This window comes from Dipodomys spectabilis, unplaced genomic scaffold (genome assembly GCF_019054845.1).
Source record: "Dipodomys spectabilis isolate Male_0828 unplaced genomic scaffold, ASM1905484v1 ptg000054l, whole genome shotgun sequence".
NCBI classification, from domain to species: domain Eukaryota; kingdom Metazoa; phylum Chordata; class Mammalia; order Rodentia; family Heteromyidae; genus Dipodomys; species Dipodomys spectabilis.
The window spans coordinates 43,066,439-43,092,216 of record NW_024870731.1 but is presented as its reverse complement, the minus strand read 5'-3'; the positions used below and the strand labels follow the sequence as shown (position 1 = coordinate 43,092,216).

Sequence of the window (25,778 nt, the reverse complement as noted above, 5' to 3'; positions counted from 1 at the left end):
TTGATACTTGATTTTTTTTTTTTTTTTGGTCCTGGGCTTGAACTCTGGGTCTGGGCGCTGTCTCTCAGCTCTTCAGCTCAAGGCTAGCACTCTACCACTTGAGCCACAGCGCCACTTTCGGCTTTTTCTGCTTATGTGGTGCTGAAGAATCAATCCCAGGGCCTCATGCCTGCAAGGCAAGCACTTTACCACTGAGCCACATTCCCAGCCCTATACTTGATACTTTTTTGTTTTTTTGTTTTTTTTTTTGTCGGTTGTGGGGCTTGAACTCTGGGCCTGGGCGCTGTCCCTCAGCTCTTCAGCTCAAGGCAAGCGCTCTACCACTTGAGCTACAGCGCCACTTCCAGTTTTCTGGTGGTTTATTGTAGATAGGAGTCTCACGGTCTCTCCTGCCCAGGCTGGCTTTGAACCGCGATCCTCAGATCTCAGCCTCCTGAGTAGCTAGGATTACAGGCATGAGCCACCAGCGCCCGGCTCTATACTTGATACTTTTTAAGTGGAATTATTTTCTTAATTTTTTTGTTGAAATGTTAATATAAAGAAGTGAAAATCATTTTTGTGTGTTGATACTATATTCTACAAGTTTGCTGAATTCATTAGGTTTAATGAGTTTTTGAGGGTTTATTTGTAGTGATTTGTGGGGTTTCCTATGCCAGCTGTACATAGACATTTTCTTCTTTTCTCATCTTCTTTCACCTCATTGCTCTGGGCTAGGACTTTGAGTACAATGTTGAACAAAAGTGTTACAAGTAGGCATCCTTGCCTTGTTCTTGATCTTAGAGTAAAAATTTTCAGTCTTTCATCATTGGTTTGGTACTATTAGCTGTTATTTTTCATATATGGCCTTTATTATGGTGAGGTTATTTTCTTCTACCCATGCTTTGTTGAGTGTGTGTGTGTGTGTGTGTGTGTGTGTGTGTGAGAGAGAGACAGAGAGACAGAGAGACAGAGAGACAGAGAGAGATTCCGATGAGATACTGAATTTTTTCAAATCTGTTTTCTCCACCAATTGAAAAGATAAAGTGAGTTTCTTTCTTCATTGTGTTTCTTCATCGAGTTTCATATGTTAACCCATCTAGATAGAAATCCTAGAACACACCTCTGTGGATCATGGCATATATTCCTTTTGATATGTGCCAGTATTAAGGATCTTTGCATCCGTGTTCATATGCAGTGCTAGTCTCTAGTCTTGATGTCTACTATGGTGCTGGCCTCAAAATGAGGTTAGGAATATTCTCTCCTCTTCAGTTTTTTTTTTTGACAAGTTTGGTAGAGACTGATGATAATTATTCTTTAAATGTTTACATTTTCCTCTCAGTTGTTTCTCTCAAAGTAAAATCATTTTGTCTTGCACTTTTCCTTTTTGGAAAGTTCTGATTCCTTATTAAACCTCATTACTATCTGCAGGTACACTCAGATTCTTTATTTCTTCAAGGTTCGGTCTTGGTAGATTGTGGTTTTTCTAGGAACTTTTCCAGTTTGCTGTACTGACAAACCTTTTTTATTTCTGTAAAATCTTCATGACTTCACTTGGAGATAAGAGTCTCACAGCCTTTCCTGCCTGGACAGCCTCTTGAGTAGCTAATATTATGAGTGTGAGCCGCCAGCACCCAGCTTAGTAAAAGTTTTTGAGAGTCACATACCCTCACGTGAAAGAAGTAGCGGAACTATAAGTTAGCTCAGATGTTAATCAATTTGTTGAGTAATATAATATTACTCTGATAATATTACTCAATAATTTTGTTGCATAGTATTATATTAAAGTATTTTGTTCCTTTGGGGAGTTTTCATTTCCTTCAGCGCCAGGCTATAACAAGTTGATAGTCCTATAAAATATAATGATGTATACAGAAATAATGTTTATATTTAAATAAGCTGTGATAATAAGGTTAGAATCAAATTAGAAGAATTTGGTAGAGGAAATATATAAGTGGATCTGGGATAAAATTAGTGTTCGTACAGTAAATCTAGACATAATGTGAGGAAAGACAAACCGCCTAGAGGAATTGCCCTGCGGGAGAAAAGGAGGAAGCTGTTATCCCCCCCATTCCTTATAGGTTCAAAGTTGTTTTGAGGGGCCAGAGGGGTGGCTCCAGTGGAGCTGCTGACCAGCTCGGGTGAGACCCTGAGCTCATACACACACCCCTTGCTGGGGAGTGAAAACCTCAGAACTGTTTGCAGTTGGTTGGCCTCCATGGTAACGTTCCTGTGAGCTCTGGGAAAGGCAAAGTAATCTTTAAGGGAAACGGCAGTGGGGAAGAAGATTTAATAAAGGCAACAGTCTAGGTGAAGGGAGACCTTCCTAAATCAATGCACATCTTCCCTAGAAGCACTTCATTGTGTTATGAGACTAACTGTTCCAGCAGCTGGCATACCAGCAGGAGCATGTCGATTTTGCTTCCTTGGTTACAGGGAGTGATAGTGTACTTGACCTTCGGCAAAGCAGGGTCACAGAGAGGGCATCTTTAAACAGCCCTGTCTTGTGTGGTGAATGGAATCTACACTGGTTGGCAGGGCTTGAAAGCACAGCCCTGTAGATCCATGCCCTCCACCATCCTGGGCAGCTTGGTTGGCCTCTGTGTGGCCTGGAGGTTGCTGAGGGAAAAATGTAGATGAAGCCTCAGGGAGCTGTTGGCATGGTAAGTGAGTGTCCAGGGCTCGCTCTCTGTGTCTGGGGAATCCCTGCAGTGCGGCATGTTTCAGTAGCACTTGTTTAAAGCAGCTGGTACTACTATACAGGATTTAGACATCAACTTGGTGTCTATTGCTAGGCTAACCTCCTAGCAAATTGTTTCTTCAAAAGACCTTGAAGTAGGTCAGATGTGGCAAAAGCTGATTACTTGTTTGCTTGTTCTTTTCTTGGCAGGTTAATGTGCATATGAACACAGGGTTATGATCATATTGCTCTCATTGTTTTACATAATTGTGAGAGGTGGTGGTTGCTTTAAATTTTGACTGTAAGTGTGTTTGTTTGAAGGTCTCACTGTTAGCCCAGCTGGCCCGGAACTCCCGTTTCTCTGGGTTTGGCCTTCTGAATGCTACTGATTGTTGATTCTGGATCTCTGTTTCTGTGCCAAGAAAATTAGGGGTCCATTAGAAGAGTTGTTTATTTTCACTTTTGTTTTGAGACTCGGTCTCTCTGTGTAATCCTGGCTAGCCTTGAACTCATAATCCTCCTACTTCAGCCTCCTGAGTGTTGGGCTTACAGCCTTATGTCCCACCATTCCCAGCAGACCTGGGGGTGGGGGGGGCGTTTATCACATTTAGGGGTTTAGTTTATCATTTTATTATTATTGTTGTTTTGGAAGTACTGGGACCCTGACATTTGCTCCACTGGTGCTTTACCATTTGAAGCATGCCTCTAGTCTGGCTTTTTGCTGGTTAAATAGAAATGGAGTATCTCAGACTTTACTGCCTGGGCTGGCTTTGATTCCTGGTTCTCCAGGTCCCAGGCTCCTGAGTAGGTGGTGTTGAGCTACCATTAACTAGCACTGGAAAATTATAAAGATGGGCTAATCCATTTTATATAAATGGCACTTATTTATATTGTTCATGTTTCACCCTTCATTGAATTCACTATGGAAAAAATGCTGAATTTGTAGCCCATGGCCAGCTACGAGGGCTCAGTGGTTTATGTGAAGTGAAGAGTAGACTCCCTGAAGACCAGCAGCTACCTACAGTCTTCCTTTTGATGAAGGACAGCACAAGAGGGCTTGTAACTCTTTGCCCAGTGACTCTTCACCAGGCTTCTTATTTAATGATTCTTTGAAATAGATTTAAAAGAAGGATGTAATAGATTTCAGTGCAGGCTGAAGACATCCCCGGACAGAAACCCTTATCCCACTTAGACATTTTCATTGTTCATTGTTTTCCTTGGGGGAGTGTTAGGGAGAAGTCGGAAGTTCCTGGTTGAGGTTTGTAACTTATTAGGTCTGCATGCTGTTTTCTAAACACTGTTTGGACTCTGTTGCTTAATTAATAACCTATGGGACTGTTACAACCAAAACTTAAGAATAAATAGTAGAATAAACTGTAGAATTTGCACATTAACTGTTAATATGAGCATCATCCTCTCACCAGATGCTCATCTTTCAGTAAATACCTGTATGTAGGCAGTGGAGTGCTGTGATGGAATGGAGAAGTTGCCTGTGTTCCCGGCCCAGCGTGAGAATGCTCCATTTTCCATTGCAGGGAACTTCACAGGGAGCTAGTGTTAAGTGCTAATCTATACCTAGAGAATGGCTAGTTAGCAGACAGACAGGAGTAGAGATCTCAGAGCAGATCTCTGCAGAGTCCTGGGTTCAAAGCTTATATATAATATAGACCTTGTGCCTTCCCTAAGCTAATATATTCACTGGGCAGTTGTTGTCTTGGCAGTACTAGCATTTGAACTCCGGGGCTTGGATTTGATAGTCAGGACACTCTACTACTCGAGCCCTGCCCTCAGCCTGCTTAACTTTTCCAATTTTTGCCTAAATCCTATTCCTCCCACTTCACTGGGATTTCAAGCACATGCCACCATGTTTCTTCATACATACTGTGTTTAAAACAATGTTACATAGGAATGACCCTGAGTGGAGACTGTAGTATTATAATGGACAAAGTTTACCCTGAAAAGGGCAAGTCAGTATGCCTTCGAGATTTGGGCTGGTTTCTTGTATGTTTCTCTGAAGACTTTTTTTTTTTTTGAAACAAGACCATTCTGAGGCATATAACAGTTACTAAAGTCCAGCTCCTCCCCTGCACTTCCTTCACAATTCCGCAACCACAGGTAGTGTCTTAATGGCTAACAAATCGGATTGTCTTGGCAAAATCATTTGAACATATATGTGAGAGTTATTTCTGGGTTCTCAATTCCATTGGTCTGTTTATCTGTCTTTATACCAATACCATACTGGGGTTGTTGTTGTTGTTGTTATAAATTGACAGTTTATTTATTTATTTATTTATTTTTTTGGGTCCAGTCGTGGGGCCTGAACTCTGGGCCTAGGCGCTGTCCCTCAGCTCTTCAGCTCAAGGCTAGAGCTCTACCACTTGAGCCACAGCACCACTTCCGGCTTTTTTCTTTTTGCTTATGTGGTACTGAGGAATCGAACCCAGGGCCTCGAGCATGCAAGGCAAGCGCTCTAACACTGAGCCACCTTCCCAGCCCCTGACAGTTTATTTTTAAACTTTTTTTGGTGCCAGTCCTAGGGCTTGAACTCAGGGCCTAGGTGCTATCCCTGAGCCTCTTTGTGCTCAAGGCTAATACTCTACCACTTGACCCAGAGTTCCACTTCTGGCTTTTTTTTTTGGTAGTTAATTGGAGATAAGAGTCTCATGAACTTTCCTGCCCAAGCTGGTTTTGAACCATGATCCTCAGATCCTCAGCCTCCTGAGTAGAATTAAAGGTGTGAGTCACTGGCACCTGGCTAACAGTTTATAACATTTTGCATTTATGAGGTACAAGGTGATGTTAGGATTTACGAATGCAAAATGGAATAAACACGTCAAGTTACTTAATGTGTCCATCATTTCAAATATCATTTTTGTGATATAATTTGAAACTTACTTTCTTGGCAACTTTGAAAACATGACAATATGCAATTATTAACCATATTTATCATACTATGTAATTGATCTAAAAAAAAAACTCAACAACAAACCTGTGCATGGTAGTTCATACCTTTAATTCCCATCACGTGGGAATTGGAGATAGGAGAATTGGAGCCAAGTGTAGCTCCAAGCAAGAGCAGTACCCTATTTGAAAAATCTAAAAGGAAGAGGAGGAAAGGGAAAAGAAAAGGAAGGAGAAGGAAGGCAAACAAAAAAAAAAAGAACAAGAAGGACTATGGTGTGGGTCGTGCTTGCCTAGTGAACCTGAGGCCCATTCTTCTCTGCCTCTGTAAGGTTGATTGTTTTAGATTCCACATGTGAATGAGGACATGCAGTAATTATGCTTCTGTCCATGGCATATTTCACTTAGCAAATGTTCTCCAATTCCATCCATGTTGTCATAAAGGGCAGACCTTTGTTATTGATGCACGCCATTGTATATATGTACTACATTTCCTCCATCCATTGATGGACCCTTAGGTTGGTTATGTAACTTGGCTACCTTGGCTAATGCTATACTGAACATCTCTTCAGATTTCAGATCTTTTGGGTGAATCCCCAGAAGAGAGATTAGCTAGATCCGGTTTGTAGTATTTGAAATGAAGAGGCAACTTTTTCTTTTCATGGTCTGGCTCTTTGGGTCGCTTGCAGTTCCATGTGAATTTTAGCATCTTCTGGTCAGTTTATACAAGAAAAGCGTCTGGAATTTCCTAGGAATTGTAGTGAATCTGTAAGTCAGTTTGCGGAGGATTGCCATCTTACCAGTCTTAAATCTTCTGGTCTATGCACACAGATTTTTTTTTTTATTTTTTGGATCGGTCATGGGGCTTGAGCCTCAGGGACTGGGTACTGTCCCTGAGCTTTATCTCTCAAGACTAGTGCGTTGAGCCATGCCACTTTGAGCCACAGTGCCACTTCCTGTTTTCTGGTGGTTATTTGGAGATAGTCTCACAGACTGTCCTGCCCAGGCTGGCTTTGAACCACAGTCCTCGGATCTCAGCCTCCTGAGTGGCTAGTATTACAGGCGTGAGCCACTGGTGCCCAGCCCAAGACAGTTTATTTAAGCTGTTTTACAATTCTAACAATCTTTTATAGTTTTCATTACAAATCTTATATTTATTATCTTATACTTAAACTATTTCTAAATATTTTGCTCTTTTTGAGATTGTTTCCTTAGTTTTATTTTCAAATCATTCATTTGTAACATTACAGCTACAGTTGACTGTTCTACATTGATCTTGTACCCTGTAACCTTGGAATTCATTTACTAGCTCTCAGTAGATTTTTTTTTTGGGGGGGTGAGGAGGGTGGACTGATTTTCTATATATAAGATTATTTAATTTACAGATAGAGTTTTAGTTCCTCTTTCCCAGTCAGGATGCATACCTACTTTGCCTTATTTCCCCCTAATACCTTGCTTGTGGCCTCTACGTCAATGTTTTGTGCGAGTGATGAAAGCCAGCATCCTTATCTTGCTTCTCATCTCAGGGGGAAACTTTTAGTCTTTTGCCAGGTTGCAAACTTTCCTTCTGTTCCTACTTCGTTGAGTTTTGATTGTGAAAGGGTATTAGATTTTCTCAAAGGCTTTCTCTGTCAATTGAGATGATCATGTGGTCTCTTGTCCTTTACTTTTTTTAATATGATGTACTATATTGATTTACATATGTTGAACCATCTGCATTTTTATCTATTTTTTTTTGTATGTCGTGAGCCTTGAGCTCAGGTCCTGGTGCTGTCTATGAGCCTTTGCTCAAGGCTAGCACTTTACCACTTGAGCCACAGCACTACTTCTGGCCTTTTCTGAATAATTATTGGAGATAAGTATCTCACAGACTTTCCTGCCTGGCTGGCTTCAAACCATGATCTTTAGATCTCAGCCTCCTGAGTAGCTAGGATAACAGGTGTGAGCCACTAGCATCTTGCTAGCCTTGAGACAAACCCCACTTAGTCACAGTGTATAATCTTTTAAATGTTCCTGGATATGGTTTGCTGTCTTTTGTAAGTTTTGTTTTCTTGTAGTATTGGGGTTTGAGCTCAGGCCCTCACATTTTCTAGGCAGGTACTCTGCCACATGTGCCATATCCCCAGCCTTTTTGTTTTTATTTTGCAGATAAGGTCTTGCCTTTGCCTAGAACCACCTTTGGACTTACATCTCTCATGTAGCTTGGGTTATTGATGCGCACCATGTCTGGCTTGTTTGTTGAGAAACAGATCTTGCTAAATAACTTTGCCTGTTCTGGCCTCTAAGCATAGTCATCCAGATCTCTACCTTCCAAGTAGCTGGGATTACATATTGAGGATTTTTAACATTGTATTCCTAAGAGATACTGGTCTATCATTTTCTTATTGGATCTTGATTTTGGTGTTGGCTAATACTGACCTCATAGAATGAATTAGGAAATGTTGTCTCCTGTATTTTGGAACTATGTAGGGTATTAGTTCATGACATACTTTTAATCAAGGAAGCTGATATCTTCTTACTTCAATACCCAGGTGACAACTCAGCACTTTGAACCTTGCCTTTGCTTTCCCAGCTCCATCCCTTTGGGACTGAGGCTTCCTAATGTTATGAAATGCTGTGATCCCAGTAGTTTTCAGTGTCTTGCAGGTTCTGTTTGTCCCTCCTGCATTGCTATGAGAGCCTTTCTCTGGAAAGTCATCTAAAAGAGTTTTACAGCTGGCTTTGAAAGTAGTGAAAATTTTCAAAGTTTCTAAGAAGTTATTTTGGTAACTTAAAAAAAATTAAATTGGGGGCTGGGAAGTTGGCTCAGTGGTAAAGCGCTTGCCTTGCATGCCTGAGGCCCTGGGTTCGATTCCTCAGCACCACATAAGCAAAAAGAAAAAACCCGGAAGTGGCGCTGTGGCTCAAGTGGTAGAGCGCTAGCCTTGAGCTGAAGAGCTGAGGGACAGCGCCCAGGCCCAGAGTTCAGGCCCCACGACCGTACCCAAAAAAAAAAAAAAAAATTGTGCAGAGCAGAAGTGAAAATTCCTTTGGTTTATCCTTGTATTTTCCACATTAGAAACAGCTATTTTAAGATGCTATTTTCTGGAGCCACTTTATGTTAATATCTCACTGATCCTTTGTCATGCTGGGTTAATAACTCAGAATTGTACAAGGCCATAGCAAGAAGAGACAGTTCTCAGGCTCCACTGGACATCTTTCTGACCCTTTTGATCTCACCCACAGGTACCACATACGCAGACCCTTCGGCCGGAATCTCCAGGGATGACCAGCCCCTCCCCACGCATCCAGATCATCTCCACCGACTCTGCGGTAGCCTCACCTCAGCGCATTCAGGTGCCCGTGCCAGTCTTGCTGCGTTCTGGCCACATGCCCTGCCTTCCCTCCATCTGTTAAAAAACAATGTGCCTAAGGGCTTCACTAAGGAGCTGCGCCTGTCGGAATCAAGTCTAGTACAATCTTGCTTATTTTAAAAATTTAACTAACAATTTCAAAGCAGCAGTCTAACTGTTGCTCCAAACTATTGGGATGAAGTTCTATTTTATCCCTTACTTTGCTTTCAAACTGAGAAACCACATATTATTTTATTTATTTATTTATTTATTTTTTGGGTCCAGTCGTGGGGCCTGAACTCTGGGCCTGGGCGCTGTCCCTCAGCTCTTCAGCTCAAGGCTAGCGCTCTATCACTTGAGCCACAGCGCCACTTCCGGCTTTTTTCTTTTTACTTATGTGGTGCTGAGGAATTGAACCCAGAGCCTCATGCATGCAAGGCAAGCGCTCTACCATTAAGCCATCTTCCCAGCCCTTTTCTACCCTTTTGAACAAGGAAATGTCATGTACATTAAACTTGTGGGCTACACAGTGAGGGAAAGGAAAAATACGATGAAAGCTCAGAGACTCACTTTTACTAGAGCAAGCTCATTCTACGGCGAAGCCAAAAGACATGAACGAAGATGAACAGCAGAAAAAGAAAATTAGTTACATAGCACAAGTATGAAGTATAACCAGGAAGAGAGGCATCCAGGCAATAAATAACAAGATTGCCTTTATTTAGTTAATCTAAGTGAAGTATGAGTGAACCGTTATGTAGTTACTAGAAAATAAAGTATCTGATACTTTTTTTGGACTATCCTAAAGCTAGAAGACTTCTAACAAGTAAAATGAAATGAGTTTTTAAAGTTGTTTCCTGCATATCTCTCACACACACACACACACACACACACACACACACACACACACACACACACACACACACACACACACACACAAGCTAGAAGACTTCTAACAAGTAAAATGAAACGAGTTTTTAAAGTTGTTTCCTGCATATCACACACACACACACACACACACACACACACACATACACATAATGCAGAAGTCATGTAGTTGTTATTGTTTTAACTTTACTCCAGTTCAAAAATAACATGTTTTTAAATGTGTGAAATTTGAGAAAACATTAATGAGCTTTTACCATTCTCCCAAATGAGGATCATTATAAAGCTGTTATTTTTTTCTTTGTTAAGTAAAGCTGATAGCAGTTTATTTATTAGAAAAGAAGATGTCAGAGAACATATGCATGGACACATGCCATGAGGAGCACCACTTCAGGCCATCTCGGCCATCTTGGCTGTCTTTGCCTACTTTGTTCCTATTTCCTAATGAGTTGAAAGTAGGTCCTGTGTGGTTGTGTGTGGTAGGTGTTAGGATGCTGATTACATAACACTTCCAGCCTTGGAAAGGAGCTTGCTTTGTAGATAATCCTATCCATTAGTAAAATTATTTCCTTTTCCCTCCACTTTTTTTACTCACATACTGGGATCTGAATTCAGGCCTTCGCGCTTGCTAGGAAGGTACTCTACCACTTGAGACGTGCCTCGACCCGTTTTTGCTTTTAGTGATTTTTTTTTTAAAGTAGGGTCTCATGTTTTTGCCTAGGACTAACCTTAGATCCTGATCCTTCCAATCTGTACTTCTCAAGTAGCTAGAATCACAACATAAGCCACCAGACAGGCAGGTTATGATTGCAGACAAGGACCCAGTGGTTGCCATGGGAGACTCTTGGTATTTAGTCACTAGATTTTCTACTGTGTATTTCCGGAGAGAATACACATTCCTTTGTATCATAAGAATTCTGTTTCCCTAGGGGCCATTCTACTACCCCATTTTATCTATCCGCTAGGGCTGTTCTATGCATGGCACTCACAGCTGTCCTGCTGGAGTGCAGAGATCCCTTGAACACAGCTCTTGTAACCCAAGTCCTTAGGATTAAGCTCTCACATTAAGGAAAGATAACCTTTTAGGTTTTATGTATAATAAATATAGTTGAAAACCTTTCCAGAGTTTAAGTTGTAAAAGTGTAATAAGGGTCACTGGGTAATTTCTTTGAATTGCTTGTTTCAGAAGTTTTTTACTCTTTCCATGTCTCCAAGTTGATAATGTTTCTTTTCTCTTAATAGTCCAGTGATGTCTCCCAAGAATCAGAGGAATTGATACTTATCTGTGTGAACTGAATGGGCAGTATATACATGCTGTAACAAAATTTACAGCAAGTGAGGCAGTGGAAAAACGGGTCTCCCCTCATCCCACAAGGGGTCACTATCACTATGTTGCTTATTTCAGAGAAGGGCTTTGCTTGTAAGTCTGGAAGCATACACATATATACTTTCTTACACAGGCATCAATAGTCTATGCATCTTAACAGTAGTAACTATTAGTAACTATCTGGCACTAGTTCTATATAGTGTAAATTAGATATCTCTCTTTCTCTTGAACCCACACCTAGTTTGTTCTTTGAGAGAGGGTATGCTACCTTTTTTGCCTAGCTGTCCTCCTCACTCTGCCCCTCAGGTAGCTGGGATAACAGGCATTATGAGCCAGTGTACCTGATCTTTCACCTTTCTTTTGATTGATGTTTACATGGCTCATCTTTCTTCATCCCTTTAATCTTCTGTCTTTTATCTATGGGCTTTCTCTAGGCAATATAATTTAGGTCTTTTTTTTGTCATCTAACTAGTAACCTCTGTCTTTTAATGTCTATACATAGCTTTTTCACATTTAACGTGATGATTGAGAGGTTGGAGGAGTGGCTCAGTTGGTAGGTAGAGAGCTAGCCAATGAGTGAAAGCATCAGGTACTGAGTTCGAGTTCTGGTCTTGGACCTAAAAAAATAAGAAAAAAGAAAATGGTGATTGATATATTTGGATTAATATCACCAATTTGTGACTCTTTCCATCAAAGGCTTTTCTTTCAGCTCTCTCTGGTATTGACTGAGCTTTTTACTTTTGTGATTCTCTTTATCTCGTCTTGTGGTATAGTCAAAATGTTTCTTTTTTGTTGTAGGTCCTGAGGCTTGAACTCTGGGCTTGGGTGTTGTCTCTCAGCTCTTCAGTTCAAGGCTAGCGCTCTACCACTTGAGCTACAGTGCCACTTCCAGTTTTCTGGTGGTTTATTGGAGATGAGTTTTACAGACTTTCCTGCCCATTCTGGCTTTGAACCACGATCCTCAGATCTTAGCCTCCTGAGTAGCTAGGATTATGGGCATGAACCATCGGCACCCGGCCAAGTCAAAATGTTTCTTTTAAGACAGTTGCCAGTGGCTCAGGCCTGTGGCTTATGCCTGTAATCCTGGCTACTCAGGAAATAAGACTCCCATGGGCTTTCCTGCCCTGGCTTGGCTTTGAACTGTGATCCTCAGATCTCAGCCTCCTGAGTAGCCAGGATTACAGGCGTGAGCCACAGGTGTGAGCCACTGGCAACTGTCTTAAAAAAAACATTTTGACTTGGCCGGCACCGGTGGCTCATGCCCATAATCCTAGCTACCCAGGAAGCTGAGATCTGAGGATTGCAATTCAAAGCCAGAATGGGCAGGAAAGTCCATGAAACTCTTATCTCCAATAAACCACCAGAAAACTGGAAGTGGTGCTGTAGTTCATGGTAGAGCACTAGGCTTGAGCTGAAGAGCTGCGGGACAGCGCTCAGGCCCAGAGATCAAGCCCCACAACTGACCCCCCCCCCAAAAAAATATATATGCTTCTTTTAAAATGTTTTCATTTGTGGAAGGGATGCTGTGGCTCAAGCGGTAGAGCGCTTGCCTTGAGCTGAACAGTGCAGGGACAGCGCCCAAGCTCAGAGTTCAAGCCCCACCACAACCAAAAAAAAAAAAAAATGTTTTCATTTGTACCCTGTAGTTTATTATATACATTTTTAACTACTCTTAAGTCCCATCTATAAATGACACCTAATTTTAGTGAAATACAGAATGTAAACCATTTTGAAGTACAGTTTGTAGTATTTAGTAGATTTGCAATTTACAACCACAACCTATATCTAGCTCCAAAATATTGCCATTTCCCTGGCTCCCTAGAAACGACCATTTTGTCTTACGGAATTCTATATAAATGGCAACACAAAATCTGACTTTTGTTTTGGGGGAGTAGGCAGGAGGTCTGGAGAGGCCAGTATTCTGTGCCACAACATCTTATGTTGTGTGGCCATTGAATGGAATGGCAGAAGCAGATGGACTCTGGGGACAGATGGGTCCTGAGACAGAAGGTAAGGAGGAGCCTGGACAAGCTAGGGAGAAGTAGGAGCTTAGTTACCACAATCTGAGGATTGAGGTTCAATTGTCTGCCTGGGCAGACAATCTCAAGAGACTCTTATCTCCAATTTATCAGCAAAAAGTGGAACTAGGGGTGTGGCTCAAATGATAGAGCACCAGCCTTGGGTGAAAAAAATGGAGGGAGAATGTTAGCTGTGAACAAAAAAAGCCAAGTAAGAGTGCAAGGCCTAGAGTTCAAACTCTAGTGCTAGTGTGTACACACACACACACAGAGCTTTTCAGAAACTGACAGCTTCTTCTGGTTAAGGTACTGCCTGCTTAGAAGGTTTTGGCTCTAGGCCTAGCTCTGTCCCCTCAGCTTGGCCCGTGCACACTGAATATCATCATAGAGACACTGCAGAGGTTAGCCCTGCCCTCCTAGGGCAGACATTCTACTGGATGGAGACAGGGAAACACACATCCTTTGCATATAAGCAAAGGGTAGGTTAGGCTGCAGTTGGCCATTTAAAGCAGTAAGAGGGTTGCTGGAATCTTCTCACCATCTTCTTAGTGCAGAGGCATAGCCTGGTGGCATGTAGACTCAACAGTCCAGGCTCCCCTGTGCAGAGCTCTGACCTTCCGAGTAGCTACCCTTCAGCCTCCCTACTCTGTCCTTTTCCTTGCCCCAGTGGTCAAAGAGTGCCACTTTTAGGTACACATCTCTGCTGTGTCTTCCAGGTCCACAGACCCGCACAGACTACAGTAAGTCCTGATCAGTGCTCCTGGCTCTGGAGCCCCACACAGTACCACTCTCCTTGGTCAGACTTCTGACAGGCTGTCCTGGCTCCATCCTTGCTGGGCCTACTCACAATGTGTGACTTGGTTTCTTTCTTCTTTGGCTTAGCAGCGTTTTGGCTGTGTAGTAGTCCATTTTGTGTACAGACCACATTTGTTTATCCTTGCAGTCACACGCATCGTGCCATACCATTTCATATTTCTATAGCAAAACGTTGTTCCTAAAACGCCAACAGGTGGGTACAGCTTGACTCACAGCCAAGCTCAGGACTCCATTCTGTCTTCATCTAGAGCTCCTCACTGAAGAAATAGTACATAAAAAAGAAACTCAAGGTTTAGATTTATCACATTGGGACAAAGCCAACTTTTGGCAACCAGTGTTCTCCCTGTTCAGAGCAGGTAAACATTTGTTCCAAGAAAGTCAAACTTACCTCTTGTATGTGTTTCCTACATCTGCCATAGCAAGTTCCTCAGACTTAACAACTTAAAACAATAGAAGAGCTTCCTTTCATAGTTCCGAAGGTGAAATGATGTCTAAAAACAAGGTGTTTCAGGGCTGGGCCCTGTCTAGGTTCTCAAAAACATTGTTCCTAGCTTGCATATGTATGGACAGCTGTTAGCATTCCTTACTTGCCTGTAGCCACTTCTCCCCATCAACCCCACAGGCATCAGGTATAATGGAGTGGGGGTGCTGGTGGGAGGTGTACTCACTGACTGTAATCTGGTGATCCCACCTTGGTTACATCTGCCAGTGCCCTGTTTCCAAATAAAGTCACAGACACAGAACTGGAGCATTCAGACTTGTAAGTCTCTTGAGGGGATATAGTTCTTACAGTCACTCTTTTCCACCTCCAGGGGACTGAACTTTTAATGGGATTGGCCGTGTCCTCCCCACCTCATTAAAAAAGAGTCTGCTATGAGTGCTCGCCATGTGGTTCCTGGAGGGTGATTTTAGTAAGGGGGAGTGATATTCTTCTCCTGCCTTCAATTTTAGTGTATTTATAGACGTAATCTCCTTAAATAGGATATCTAAGGAAAAGGGAGAATACAAGTAACTAATAATTATGATTGGTTGAATTTTATAAGCTTGTGTCCTTGGAGAATAAAGAATAATCTAGACACAGGCAAGACTGCATGCCTGTGTCTAGATCTGGTCTGTCCTCCCTCCCGCTCCTGCTTGAGTTCTTACCTGCAGGGCCTCGACCACAAGGACTGGGGCTCACATGAAGGAGAAGTCTTGGCTCCTCATATACTGTGGGCAAAGGAATGACTAGCCTCGTCTTTCCTTGGTTTTACGGTCTTGCACCATGTTAAGTGCTTCAGTCAGCTGTGAACCACACATGCTACAATGGTCTCTTGAGATTATTGCCTAGTGGTGTAGCTTTCTTAATTTGTGCGAGGACTATGTGTGCACAGAAATCACCCAGTGACGGATTTCATAGAACGTTTGCTTTATTAAGTGATACATTAGTGTGGTTGGTTTCATATGACTATTAACAGAAAAAGTGGAATGAAAGGAAAGCATTACTGAAAATAGCAAAGATAGAAACTTAGAGTAAAACAAGTATTATAAAAATTCATTCCTAAAAAGTTTACTCTTGTGTTTTTTTTACCAGCTTATGCGGGTAAACCAACATCAGCTCAAGGATGTCATTTGGTAGTCATGGCTCTTCAGCACTGTGTACAAGTGCAAGGGTCTCACACTCCTCTGTGTGGTGTCTTACAGATTGTGACAGACCAGCAGACAGGACAGAAGATCCAGATAGTAACCGCAGTGGACGCCTCCGGGTCTTCCAAACAACAGTTCATTCTGACCAGCCCAGATGGAGCTGGAGCTGGGAAGGTGATCCTGGCTTCTCCGGAGACGTCCAGTGCCAAGCAGCTCATATTCACCACCTCTGACAACCTTGTTCCCGGCAGAATTCAGGTAAGGCCATCAAATGGTGCCTGTCTCAGCACTTGGGTTCCTGACTTACTCCTAACTTGTTTTTCTCCCTACCTGTGTAGCCAGGTCCATCCCTGGAAGGTCCTTTGGGAGCCTGCAAATATGGTAGGATGCTGTTTTGACTAAAGTAAAACTCTAGCTAATGAGTTGGCTAGACCCAGAAGATAATCAGCAGGGATGTTCAGAAGGTTACAAGTTGAGGAAGGAACAGCAGCCTACAGGCAAAAACAAAGGCCACAGGGTAATTGTTCTTAATGAAAGCTCTATGGTGGCAGCCCTTAGCCCATGCTGGTTGATCTAGCTCTTTTCCAGATTGCAGGCTTGGTCCTGGCCCTTCCTTCTGGTCTTACTTGCTCCCGTGAACTGCCTTTCTGTCTCCCCGCAGCTCCCTTTGGCAAGGCAGGTCCATCTGCATGAAGAGAGGATACGGAAGCAAAGCAAGGCTGCTGTTCAGTGTGAGGTGGGGAGGCAGTCAATTTCTAAACCCAAAAGCCAGAGGACAGAGACCTACGACCACTGTCCCAGGGAGCTCGTTTTGTCAGGTCAAAGTTGAGTCCCTGTTTGCTTTAAATTTTTTTTATAGTTTTTGGTTAACTGTGTGTCATATAAAATTGCGATATTAACTAGTTTTAGAGGAGTTGGTAGCATTAAGTGTACTCATCTCTGTAACTTGTTTAAACAAGTTATGAAGAATGCACACACAGTGCTCCACGATGAAGGCTCTTCGGAAGTACTTTTCTCTACCAGCTGAAGAAAGAGTCTTCTCATCTCCCTCCCTCTGGCCTCTGGCAGACGGCCATTGCGTGGAATGGGAATCAAATAGTTTTGTCTTTTGTGACTAGCTTATTTCACCTAACAGTGTCGACAAGATTCATCCATGTTGTCATCTCAGGATTTTCTCCCTTTTAAAAGTTGAATAATACTTCATTTTACCCATATACTACATTTTAGTTCTCTTTCTTTTAAGACAAAGTCTTGGTGACCCAGGAAGGCTCGAGCTTGCAGTCCTCCTTAGTGGTGGGGTTACAGGCATGTATGACTGTGCCTTGTTTTCACCTGTTCAGCTTTCAAAACTGTACATTTTTTCTCTCTCTCTAGTACCAGGGTTTAATTTAAACTCTGAGCTTGCTAGGCTTGGAATCCTACCACTTGAGCTGGGATTTCAGGCATGAACCACTGCACCCAAAACTACATTTTTGAGATATCTCGTACTGCGCTTCATAAGCCGAGCCTTACCCATCCAGGGCCCTCCTGGCTTATGAAGGCTGCTAGTATCAATGTTCCACAGTGTTTTATTTATGTGGGTCCAACAAGCATGAATCATTTTGAAGGCTTATCATGTGCTCAAACTAAGTACTTCCCCCCCCCCCCTTTTGCTGGTCCTGGGGCTTGAACTCAGGGTCTGGGTGCTGTTGGGTAGTTAAGAATTGAAGACTAGTTTGGCATAGTTTACTGCCTGGACTAGCTTTGAACCTTGATCTTCAGATCTCAACCTCCTGAATAGCTAGGATTACAAGCCTGAGCAATCTGTGCCCTTTCTGAGTATGTTTTTAAATAAGTTGTTCTTCACTCATTTTGATATGGGCAGCACTGCTTGTCACCCAGAAGGTCATGTACAGGTGATGGCAAACAGCAGGGTATGTATTGTGGTCCTTCCACTCAAGGGCCTCAACTAGAGACGTATTTACTAAAGCCTGGTTATTTCTCTGACAGAGAAGCCCCTTTGCACACTATAGGTGTTTGATGGGACCAGAGAGATAGCTAGAAGAACTTACATGTCTTCATTTCGGAGCATGTGTGTGATCTTTACGTGGTCCCAGTCATGGGAGGGGAGCTAGATGGAATTGCTGAAGACCCCACTGAAGGGCAAAGCGGCAAGGCCATGGTTGTCAGTGGAACTGTCAGCTGGGGTTTTCCATTTCCCTGATTTTCTGTTTAGAAACTCAAGACTACAAACTTACAATGAAACTTGACTTTAGCAGAGCTAGGTTTTGATTGATACTCTGTTTTGATGATATTCTGCTGGTTTCCCTTAGATCGTCACAGATTCTGCTTCTGTGGAGCGTTTGTTGGGGAAGACAGACGTCCAGCGGCCCCAGGTGGTGGAGTACTGTGTGGTGTGCGGCGACAAAGCCTCTGGTATGCCACCTCAGCCTGGGCTCGGGTGTGTCATGACCAGCAGAGCAACTGGACTTGGGGGTGGGCAGTAGTGAACAGAGAAAGATCATTTTCCATAGGAGGTTTATAGGTTTCAAACATCAACTTCATTTTTCTTGTTGGGGTAGTGATATAAATAGTTTGTTAGATTATTAGAATTAGCATGAAAAATCAAAAAAATTTCTATGATTTGTAAATCTTAGTGAAATGTCTAGTAGTGTTTATTGTGCTACTAAGAAAGAATCTAGTTTATACTGACACAACACTTCGCTATCCTGCAAGTGGGCTTTTGCATATTCCTCCCCATACACCTGGTGTGGTGCCCTGCTACAACACGACTGCCCTCCAGAGGCAGGCCCCGCGGGAGCCTTATGGTTGGCATGTCAAGTCTGGGCATTCTGGCCAATGGAGCCAGGGCCTTAGGATAGAACTCATGGACCTCCATGGAAAGGGTTTGGTGTAGGGAGACTGGAGAAGATGCATGGGCTATTGGAAGCAATGAGGGAACAGCACAGCTCCATGTTTGGCACAGGCCTGAGTTCGCAGCTGCTTGGACCTTCTTTATTCTGTGGCAAAGAAATTCACAGAAATTGTGGAGATTTTGTTGTCCTGAATATAGTGTTTTTGTTTTTTTAAAACAATCTTAGCTACCCAGGAGGCTGAGATTTGAGGATCATGGCTCAAAGCCATCCTGGGCAGAAAAGTCCATTAATTCTTAGCTCCAGTTAATCAGCAAATGGCTGGAAGTAGAGGCATGGCTCAAGAGGTAGAGTACAAGCCTTGAGTGAAAAAGCCAGATGAGAGCAGGCGGCCCTGAGTTCAAGCCCAGGTATACACCAGCTCAGGAGAACAACAGTTGGACCAAGCATATTGCAAAGCAGCCTTAGAAACCCAGAGCCTCCCGTGGTCCTCTGAGTGCCAAGGCTGCCACTGCCACTCAGCCACAGCTTCCCTTCTGGCCTTTTGTGGTTAAAGTTGAAAATAAGAGTCTCACTGACTTTTCTGCCCAGGCTGGCTTCAAATCATGATCCTCGGATCACATGAACCCCCAGCACCTGGCCTGTGCCCACTTTTGGCTCTTGTAAATCCAGCCAGGTCCCCCAACGAGACAGGGGGTCATGCCATTGACTTGTTTCTCCATCATGACTTCAGGAGACTGTTCGGGAGATGATGGAGAAATGAGGTGGTGAGCACAGCCATTATGCTTAATGCTGAGCTGCTGTTATTGCCATCTGTGACAGTGTGAGCACAAGTCGTCAGAGGGCATGGGGTAGATCTCCTCTGCTTGTGTGAACTGTTCCATACACTCTGCTCCCTGCAGGCCGTCACTATGGGGCTGTCAGTTGTGAAGGCTGCAAAGGTTTCTTTAAAAGGAGCGTGAGGAAAAATTTGACCTACAGCTGCCGGAGCAACCAAGACTGCATCATCAACAAACACCACCGAAACCGCTGTCAATTTTGCCGGCTGAAAAAGTGCTTAGAGATGGGCATGAAAATGGAATGTGAGTAGCAGTGTTAACACCATACAAGGTAGTAGGAAGGGAGAGAAGAGGGAGCAAGAGCTTGTTCTAGTAAGGATTTTGTATTTAGCCTTAAAATACGAAAACTACCCATGCAGCTGCATGTGGGTTTTCCTTCCAGGTCACCCAGAGATTCTGAGCTTACACTTGGGGCTTGGTCAAGCCTCATGCTTCTCCTGATGGATGGGAGAGGAGCAGCGTAGGGGAACAGGGTGAACACTGCCGGGAGTGTATCATACTCCAGCCTGATCCTGAAGAGCTGGCAGTTCTGGGAAACATGGGCTATCTCAGCTCTGCGGCTTCATCTGTGACAGCCAAATCCCCCGTGCCTTGCTGACATAGGGCTCCACAGAGTTAGATGAGAGACTTCCACCCTTGTTTCTCTGACCTGGTGTCCTTAGGTGTCCATGTCCTCTGCCAAACCTCAGTGCAGCGAGGGCTCTGAGGGGAGCGGGGCATGGGGCAGCAGGCAAGGTCTGAAGTCCATCCTCTCAGCTCCCAGAGCTAGATTTCTGAGGCTGAGTTGATCAAAACTAGGTCTGTTTCACAGGAACAAGATAGTGTCAGGGTCAGTCCTCTTCCTAGTGCTGAAAACATGGAGCCCTGGCCTCAAGACTAGCAACAAAGGGACGTGCAGGAGAGTGGTTCTGTCAAGCCATGGCAGGGGCCTGCATGCAGTGGTGAGGCTGACAGCCCGGGAGTTTAGGTTCCCTAGACAAACCGGTGAACTCCAGCTTGGTGGGGCCACTTCTGAAAAGGGAAAGCTGCAGAGTTCCTAGAGAACAAATAGAAGAAGTGTGTCCTTTGAGAAATTTAGATTATACCCTAATTTCTGTCTGGGTTTTTTCTTTCTTTCTTTCTTTTTGCAGCCCTAGGGCTTGCACTCAGGGCCTGAGCCTCTCTTCCAGCTTTTCCTGAGTAGTTAATTGGAGATAAGATTCTCATAGACTTTCCTACCTGGGTTGGCTTTGAACTGTGATCCTCAGATCTCAGCCTCCTAATTAGTTAGTATATACAGGTGTGAGTCACTAGAGCCCAGCGTTGTATGTTTTATCTAGTCGTATTGGACTTCCTCCAATGAATAAATACATCACAGGCTTGTTGTGGAACAGACCCATGGTGCCAAGCTGTCTTGTCTTAGTAGGGAATACTTACTCAGAGCAGTGACTGGAGTTTCTGCAGTCATAGGCATTTCAAACTCAAGATCCAGTTAGATTTCCATTTGATTACCAGTTTATCTGAATCTTGGTCTCTAAGCTTCATCTCTTCTTTTTTTTTAAAAAAACAACAGCGCTTTTTTTTTAACTTACTTTTTTTTTGGGGGGGGGGGTCCGGTCATGGGGCCTGAACTCTTGGACATGAGCGCGGTCCCTCATCTCTTCAGCTCAAGGCTAGTGCTCTACCACTTGAGCCACAGCGCCACTTCCAGCTTTTTTCTTTTTGCTTATGTGGTGCTGAGGAATTGAACCCAGGGCCTCTGGCATGCAAGGCAAGCGCTCTACCACTGAGCCACCTTCCCAGCCCCAACAACACTTTTTTAGAAAGGAAGAAATCGGTAATGTGATAAAGATTGACAACTATCAGTGTGCTGAAGCTACTTTAGCTGGAATTAGAAATTGGAATGGTACTCTACCATTTGTGGCATGCTGTATCTCTGTGATGAACCTCCTTGAATATGGACATTTCTTGTTCTGGACAAAGTCTGTTTTGCTGGGGGGAAGAAATGACAACCAGTGGGCTCCCTGTGGGTAGGCTTCCACAGGTCTCTCATGCCAGCGCTTTATGGGCATCCCTTTGCAAGCAGCACCTGCTGTTCCGAGTGCCTGTGTGTACCTTCACACCTGCCGGTGCCTTGTCTAGCTTTGAAGCCTGCTCTCCTGTGGCAGGAACGCCCACTGTGGTAACGGGGCAGACAGGCAGCTCTAGCACCAGAGAGCCCATACTTGACCATAAGGGCTCTGATCTCAATCTTCTCGCTAAGTGTGAATGTGTACGTTGTTATTTTTCAGCTGTACAGAGTGAACGGAAACCCTTTGATGTGCAACGAGAGAAACCAAGCAATTGTGCTGCTTCAACTGAGAAGATCTATATCCGGAAGGATCTAAGAAGTCCTCTAATAGCCACTCCCACGTTTGTGGCAGAGAAAGATGGAGCAAGGTCAGTCCGCTGTCTCAGGTTGCACTGCGATCCATCTTCAGAGCTGCCCAGGGGGAGCGCAGGGATCCTTAGAGGATGGGTGTGTGTCTCGGCCCTCACTACCGCAGCTCTGGCCTGTGTTGCGCATCTGGAGCTGCCCAGTCTCACTGCTGCCTGTTCCAGGTTAGGCTTCACTCACCAAGGAGGAAAACGCTGGTCTGGGACTCAAGATTTGGGCTTTTCTGCAGTCTAGACAGGAACTAGGATGTGAGGTCAGGTCCCAGACAGTGCCATGGGTTAATTTAACTTGTATCTTCTTAGTGTCATCTATTAAGCTTGTTTTAAAAGGAACAAAAAGAGGGGAAATCAGAAATCCAAAGCGTGTCACAGAACTAGTTGAGGGTAATTTCTGAAGACCAAGGTAACTTTTTTGGCAGAATGGTTACAGACAGTGTAGGAGCCCTGGAGTGTCCGTGTGTCCATCCTGCCTTAGCTCTAGACCAACCCTGTGCATACCTCATTGCCCAGAAAGGAGGGTTGCTCACTTACCGTGTGGCTGAGTCCACTTAGAGCTGCTCTCCTAGCAGGCAGCTGCGCACATGTGGAAGGACAGGCAAGCGCAGCATGACTGTTCTATACGTACATGTTAGAAGCTACTCTGGGTTTCTTTATGTCTTAAATAGACAAACAGGTCTTCTTGATCCAGGAATGCTTGTGAACATCCAGCAGCCTTTGATACGTGAGGATGGTACTGTTCTGCTGGCCGCGGACTCCAAGGTGATGTTCTTTCCTCCTGCTTCTCCTCCTCTTGTGTGTGACAGTGCAGCCTCTCTTTTTTGCTGGCCCCACCTCGCTAGGCCTATCGCAGCTGAAGCTGCATCAGTAATGGGAACCCAGTAATGGGAAAGAAGCAACCAGCCATGGCTGCCTAGGGGTGCTTGAGGGCAATTCCGTAACCCAGTGTGGACACCACTCCTGCCCTGCAGGCCTCTGTCTCACCTGCTCTCCCCGAGACACACACACACACACATCCACATGCCAACTACGTGTGTTAGATGACATCCTCTTTAGGGAAAAGGAAGGCTAAGTTGAGAGCCCTGTAGCTGGCATGGAGTGTTACCCTGCCCACGTTGGTCCTCAGGTGGGGCTTTAAGCAATGGTAATGAGTGGTGTGGGCTTCTGGGTCATATCTGGAGTGCTGCTACCCCTCAGCAGACCTACTGGTGTGTGGCTTTGTGTGATAGGGGTAGAGAAGATAGGTAGATCACCTTGAGGACAATCCTGGGTCCTAAGGATTCACAGCAGCCATCCGTGCAGAAGCTGAGACTGAGGTCAAAACTCCTGTGCCCCTGGGCCTGGACACCTCTCCAGCCCTGCTCCCCGGAGCCACTAACCTCCTTCCACTCCTCTGATTCCTTCAGGGCTGGGAGGAAACAGGTTTTTAAAGTGCTTGGTACATGCTGAATACTCTGTAAGTTAACTAGTCATTGTCACTGGTACATGAGAAAGAATAGAAAAGCCATTTTGTGTGTAAGTACTTAAAAGGAAGAGCTGCAGAACCAGACTCCCATCCTAGCTTTTCCCTCCTCTATGAAATGGAGCTCCATCCCCACCCGAAGTTTGCTGCCAATACTAAAGTACACGCGTAGCCCCTAAAGGTTACTATTTTCAGAAGCAGTTAAACTTTTTCCTTTGAAAAGGTTACATTCAAAATAATTTGCTGAGGAATAAGCACGGGGCTACCAGAGGTCAGGGCACAAAGCATGCGCTGTTTGCTCTGTGTGTCTTTCCCCCATTCTCGGACCTGGACTCTAGTTCCTTCCACATGCACTACACAGCACCGCGGCGACACAATATTCTGACTCTACTATGCTTTGTTCATCCGTGCTCTGGTTATGATCTTTCTGGTGGACTTAGGTTTTCACTTTGCTGACATTTGTGTTTGCTAATCTTAGTTTATTTACTCTGGCTTTCAGCTTTTTATTAATAGAAATGCAATTCACATACAGTATCAATCCTGAAATATAGAATGTGTTTTTTAGTATATTTTTATAACTTTGTAACTATCACCAAGTCCCAGATGTCTTCAATTCTAAGGGAGCTCTGGCACCACTGAGCATGGCCTCCCTGCCAAGCATCAGTCAGCTCTCCCCATGGCTTCACAAGTGCTGAACGTGTCATAGAGTGCGTGGCCCACTGAGCTCAGTATCATTTTTATTTTTTATTTTTATTATTTTGTCAGTTGTGGGCTTGAACTCTGGGCCTGGGTGCTGTTCCTCAGCTCTTCAGCTCAAGGCAAGCACTCTACCATTTGAGCCACAGCGCCACTCAGGTTTTCTAAGTGGTTTATTGGAGATAAGAGTCTCACGTACTTTTCTGCCCGGGCTGGCTTTGAACCACGATTCTCAGATCTCAGCCTCCTGAGTTGCTAGGATTATAGGCATGAGCCACCGGCGCCCCGCTGAGCTCAGTATCTTTAAGGTCCACCCATGATGGCACTCATACTAGTTGTTTATTAGTTTTCCTTGCCAAACACCATGCCATTGCATGGCTCTCCTATCCACTCGACAACTTGTGGGCACTTGGATTGTTTCTACTTGGAGTGGAATTGCTGGTCATATGACACCTCTCACATTTAAACTTTGAGGACCTACCAGATTCTTTTTCTTTTCTTTTTTCTCCTTCAGTTTCTAGTCTCACCAGCAATGCCTTAGCTCTTACTTCACACTTCAGTGCCAGTGCTTGGTACTGTCTTTAGGATTTATAACCGCCCAATGGGTGTGAAGTAGATCTAGTCACAGGTTTAGACTTGCATTGCCAGTGATACCAAACTTCTTTCTTGTGCTTATTGGCCACCTGTGTGTCTTTTCTTATCCTTTGTTCTTTTTTTTTTTCCCCCCCAGTGGAGTTCTTTTTATTGTTGAATTGTAAGAACTTTTTTTTAGATATTCTGGCTACTACGCCATCATTGCATATGTGACTTCCGTACATTGTCTCCTATTTTGTGAGTTGTCTTTTATTACTCCTTTCTTTTTTTGTTGGTCATGGGGCTTGAACTCAAGGTCTGGGCACGGCCCTGAGCTTTTTGCCCAAGGCTAGTGCTCTACCACCTTGAGCCTACAGTGCCACTTTCAGTTTTCTGGTGGTTACTTGGAGATAAGAGTCTCACAGATTTTCCTGCCTTGGTTGGCCTTGTACCGTGATCCTCAGTTCTCAGCCTCCTGAGTAGCTAGGATTACAGGCTAAGCCACCGGCACCTCAGCTACTACTTTCTTAATACCTTTTGGTGCAAAGAAGTTTTTGTTTTTCTTTTTTTCTGGTCAGTCATGGGGCTTGAACTCTGGGCCTGGGCACTGTCCCTGTGCTCTTCAGCTCAAAGCTAGCATTCTACCACTTGAGCCACAGTGCCACTTCCTGCATAGAAGTTTTGATTAGCAAAGACCAGTTTATCCATTTTCTGTGTCTAAGTACCTGTGATTTATGTGACACCAGCCATAACCAGGATACAGAAAACTGATCCTATTGCCCTGGGCCCTCTGTGTGTTCATACCTTAGACCTGTGAGTCATGTGGTATATGTATTCAACATTAATGTTATTATTTTTCATATTAATAGGCTGAAACGAGCCAAGGGGCTTTGGGTACACTGGCAAATGTGGTAACCTCCCTTGCCAACCTAAGTGAATCTTTGAATAATGGTGACACTTCAGAAATCCAGCCAGAAGACCAGTCTGCAAGTGAGATTACTCGGTAAGAGCCTGGGTGTATATAAAGGCCCTCAGACTCATTATACACAGTCACAGTTACAAAGTGGGGGGAGGAGTGGCAGGCACTACATTTTGGCACCGATCTGGTTTATATGTTTTGTTTCATTTGGTTCTGGAACTTAATCTCAGGTCTTAACGTGCTAAACAAGTGAGCTCTGACCCCAGCCCTACATCTTGTGTTTAATCAAGGACTGTTAAGTTGTCACAGTGACCCTGCACATCTGTCTTCCTTCCGTTTTAACCAGCAATAGAGAGATACAAGTGCACGTGAGAACAGGAGCCTCAAGCAGTCCTCAGCTAGCTGTGTACCTGGGTGTCTTCACACTGTGTTTGTGCACTTGTGTTTGTGTGTGTGTATATACACGT

At 44.0% G+C, this 25,778-nt stretch overlaps 1 protein-coding gene across 3 annotated transcripts in view; it reads left to right on the top strand.

Annotated features, from left to right (window-relative positions):
* Nr2c2 (nuclear receptor subfamily 2 group C member 2) overlaps window positions 1–25,778 on the top strand; it is a 63,985-nt gene that overhangs the window by 22,496 nt on the left and 15,711 nt on the right. For all 3 annotated transcript variants that reach the window (XR_006147433.1, XM_042679744.1, XM_042679743.1), the window contains exons 2-8: window positions 8,783–8,893; window positions 15,616–15,816; window positions 17,871–17,973; window positions 19,313–19,492; window positions 21,520–21,667; window positions 22,330–22,423; window positions 25,262–25,395. Coding sequence is in view for 2 of the 3 variants with exons in the window: in XM_042679743.1 (XP_042535677.1) it covers window positions 8,783–8,893; window positions 15,616–15,816; window positions 17,871–17,973; window positions 19,313–19,492; window positions 21,520–21,667; window positions 22,330–22,423; window positions 25,262–25,395 (971 nt within the window). In the remaining variant the exon portion in view is untranslated. The remainder of the gene's footprint in view (window positions 1–8,782; window positions 8,894–15,615; window positions 15,817–17,870; window positions 17,974–19,312; window positions 19,493–21,519; window positions 21,668–22,329; window positions 22,424–25,261; window positions 25,396–25,778) is intronic.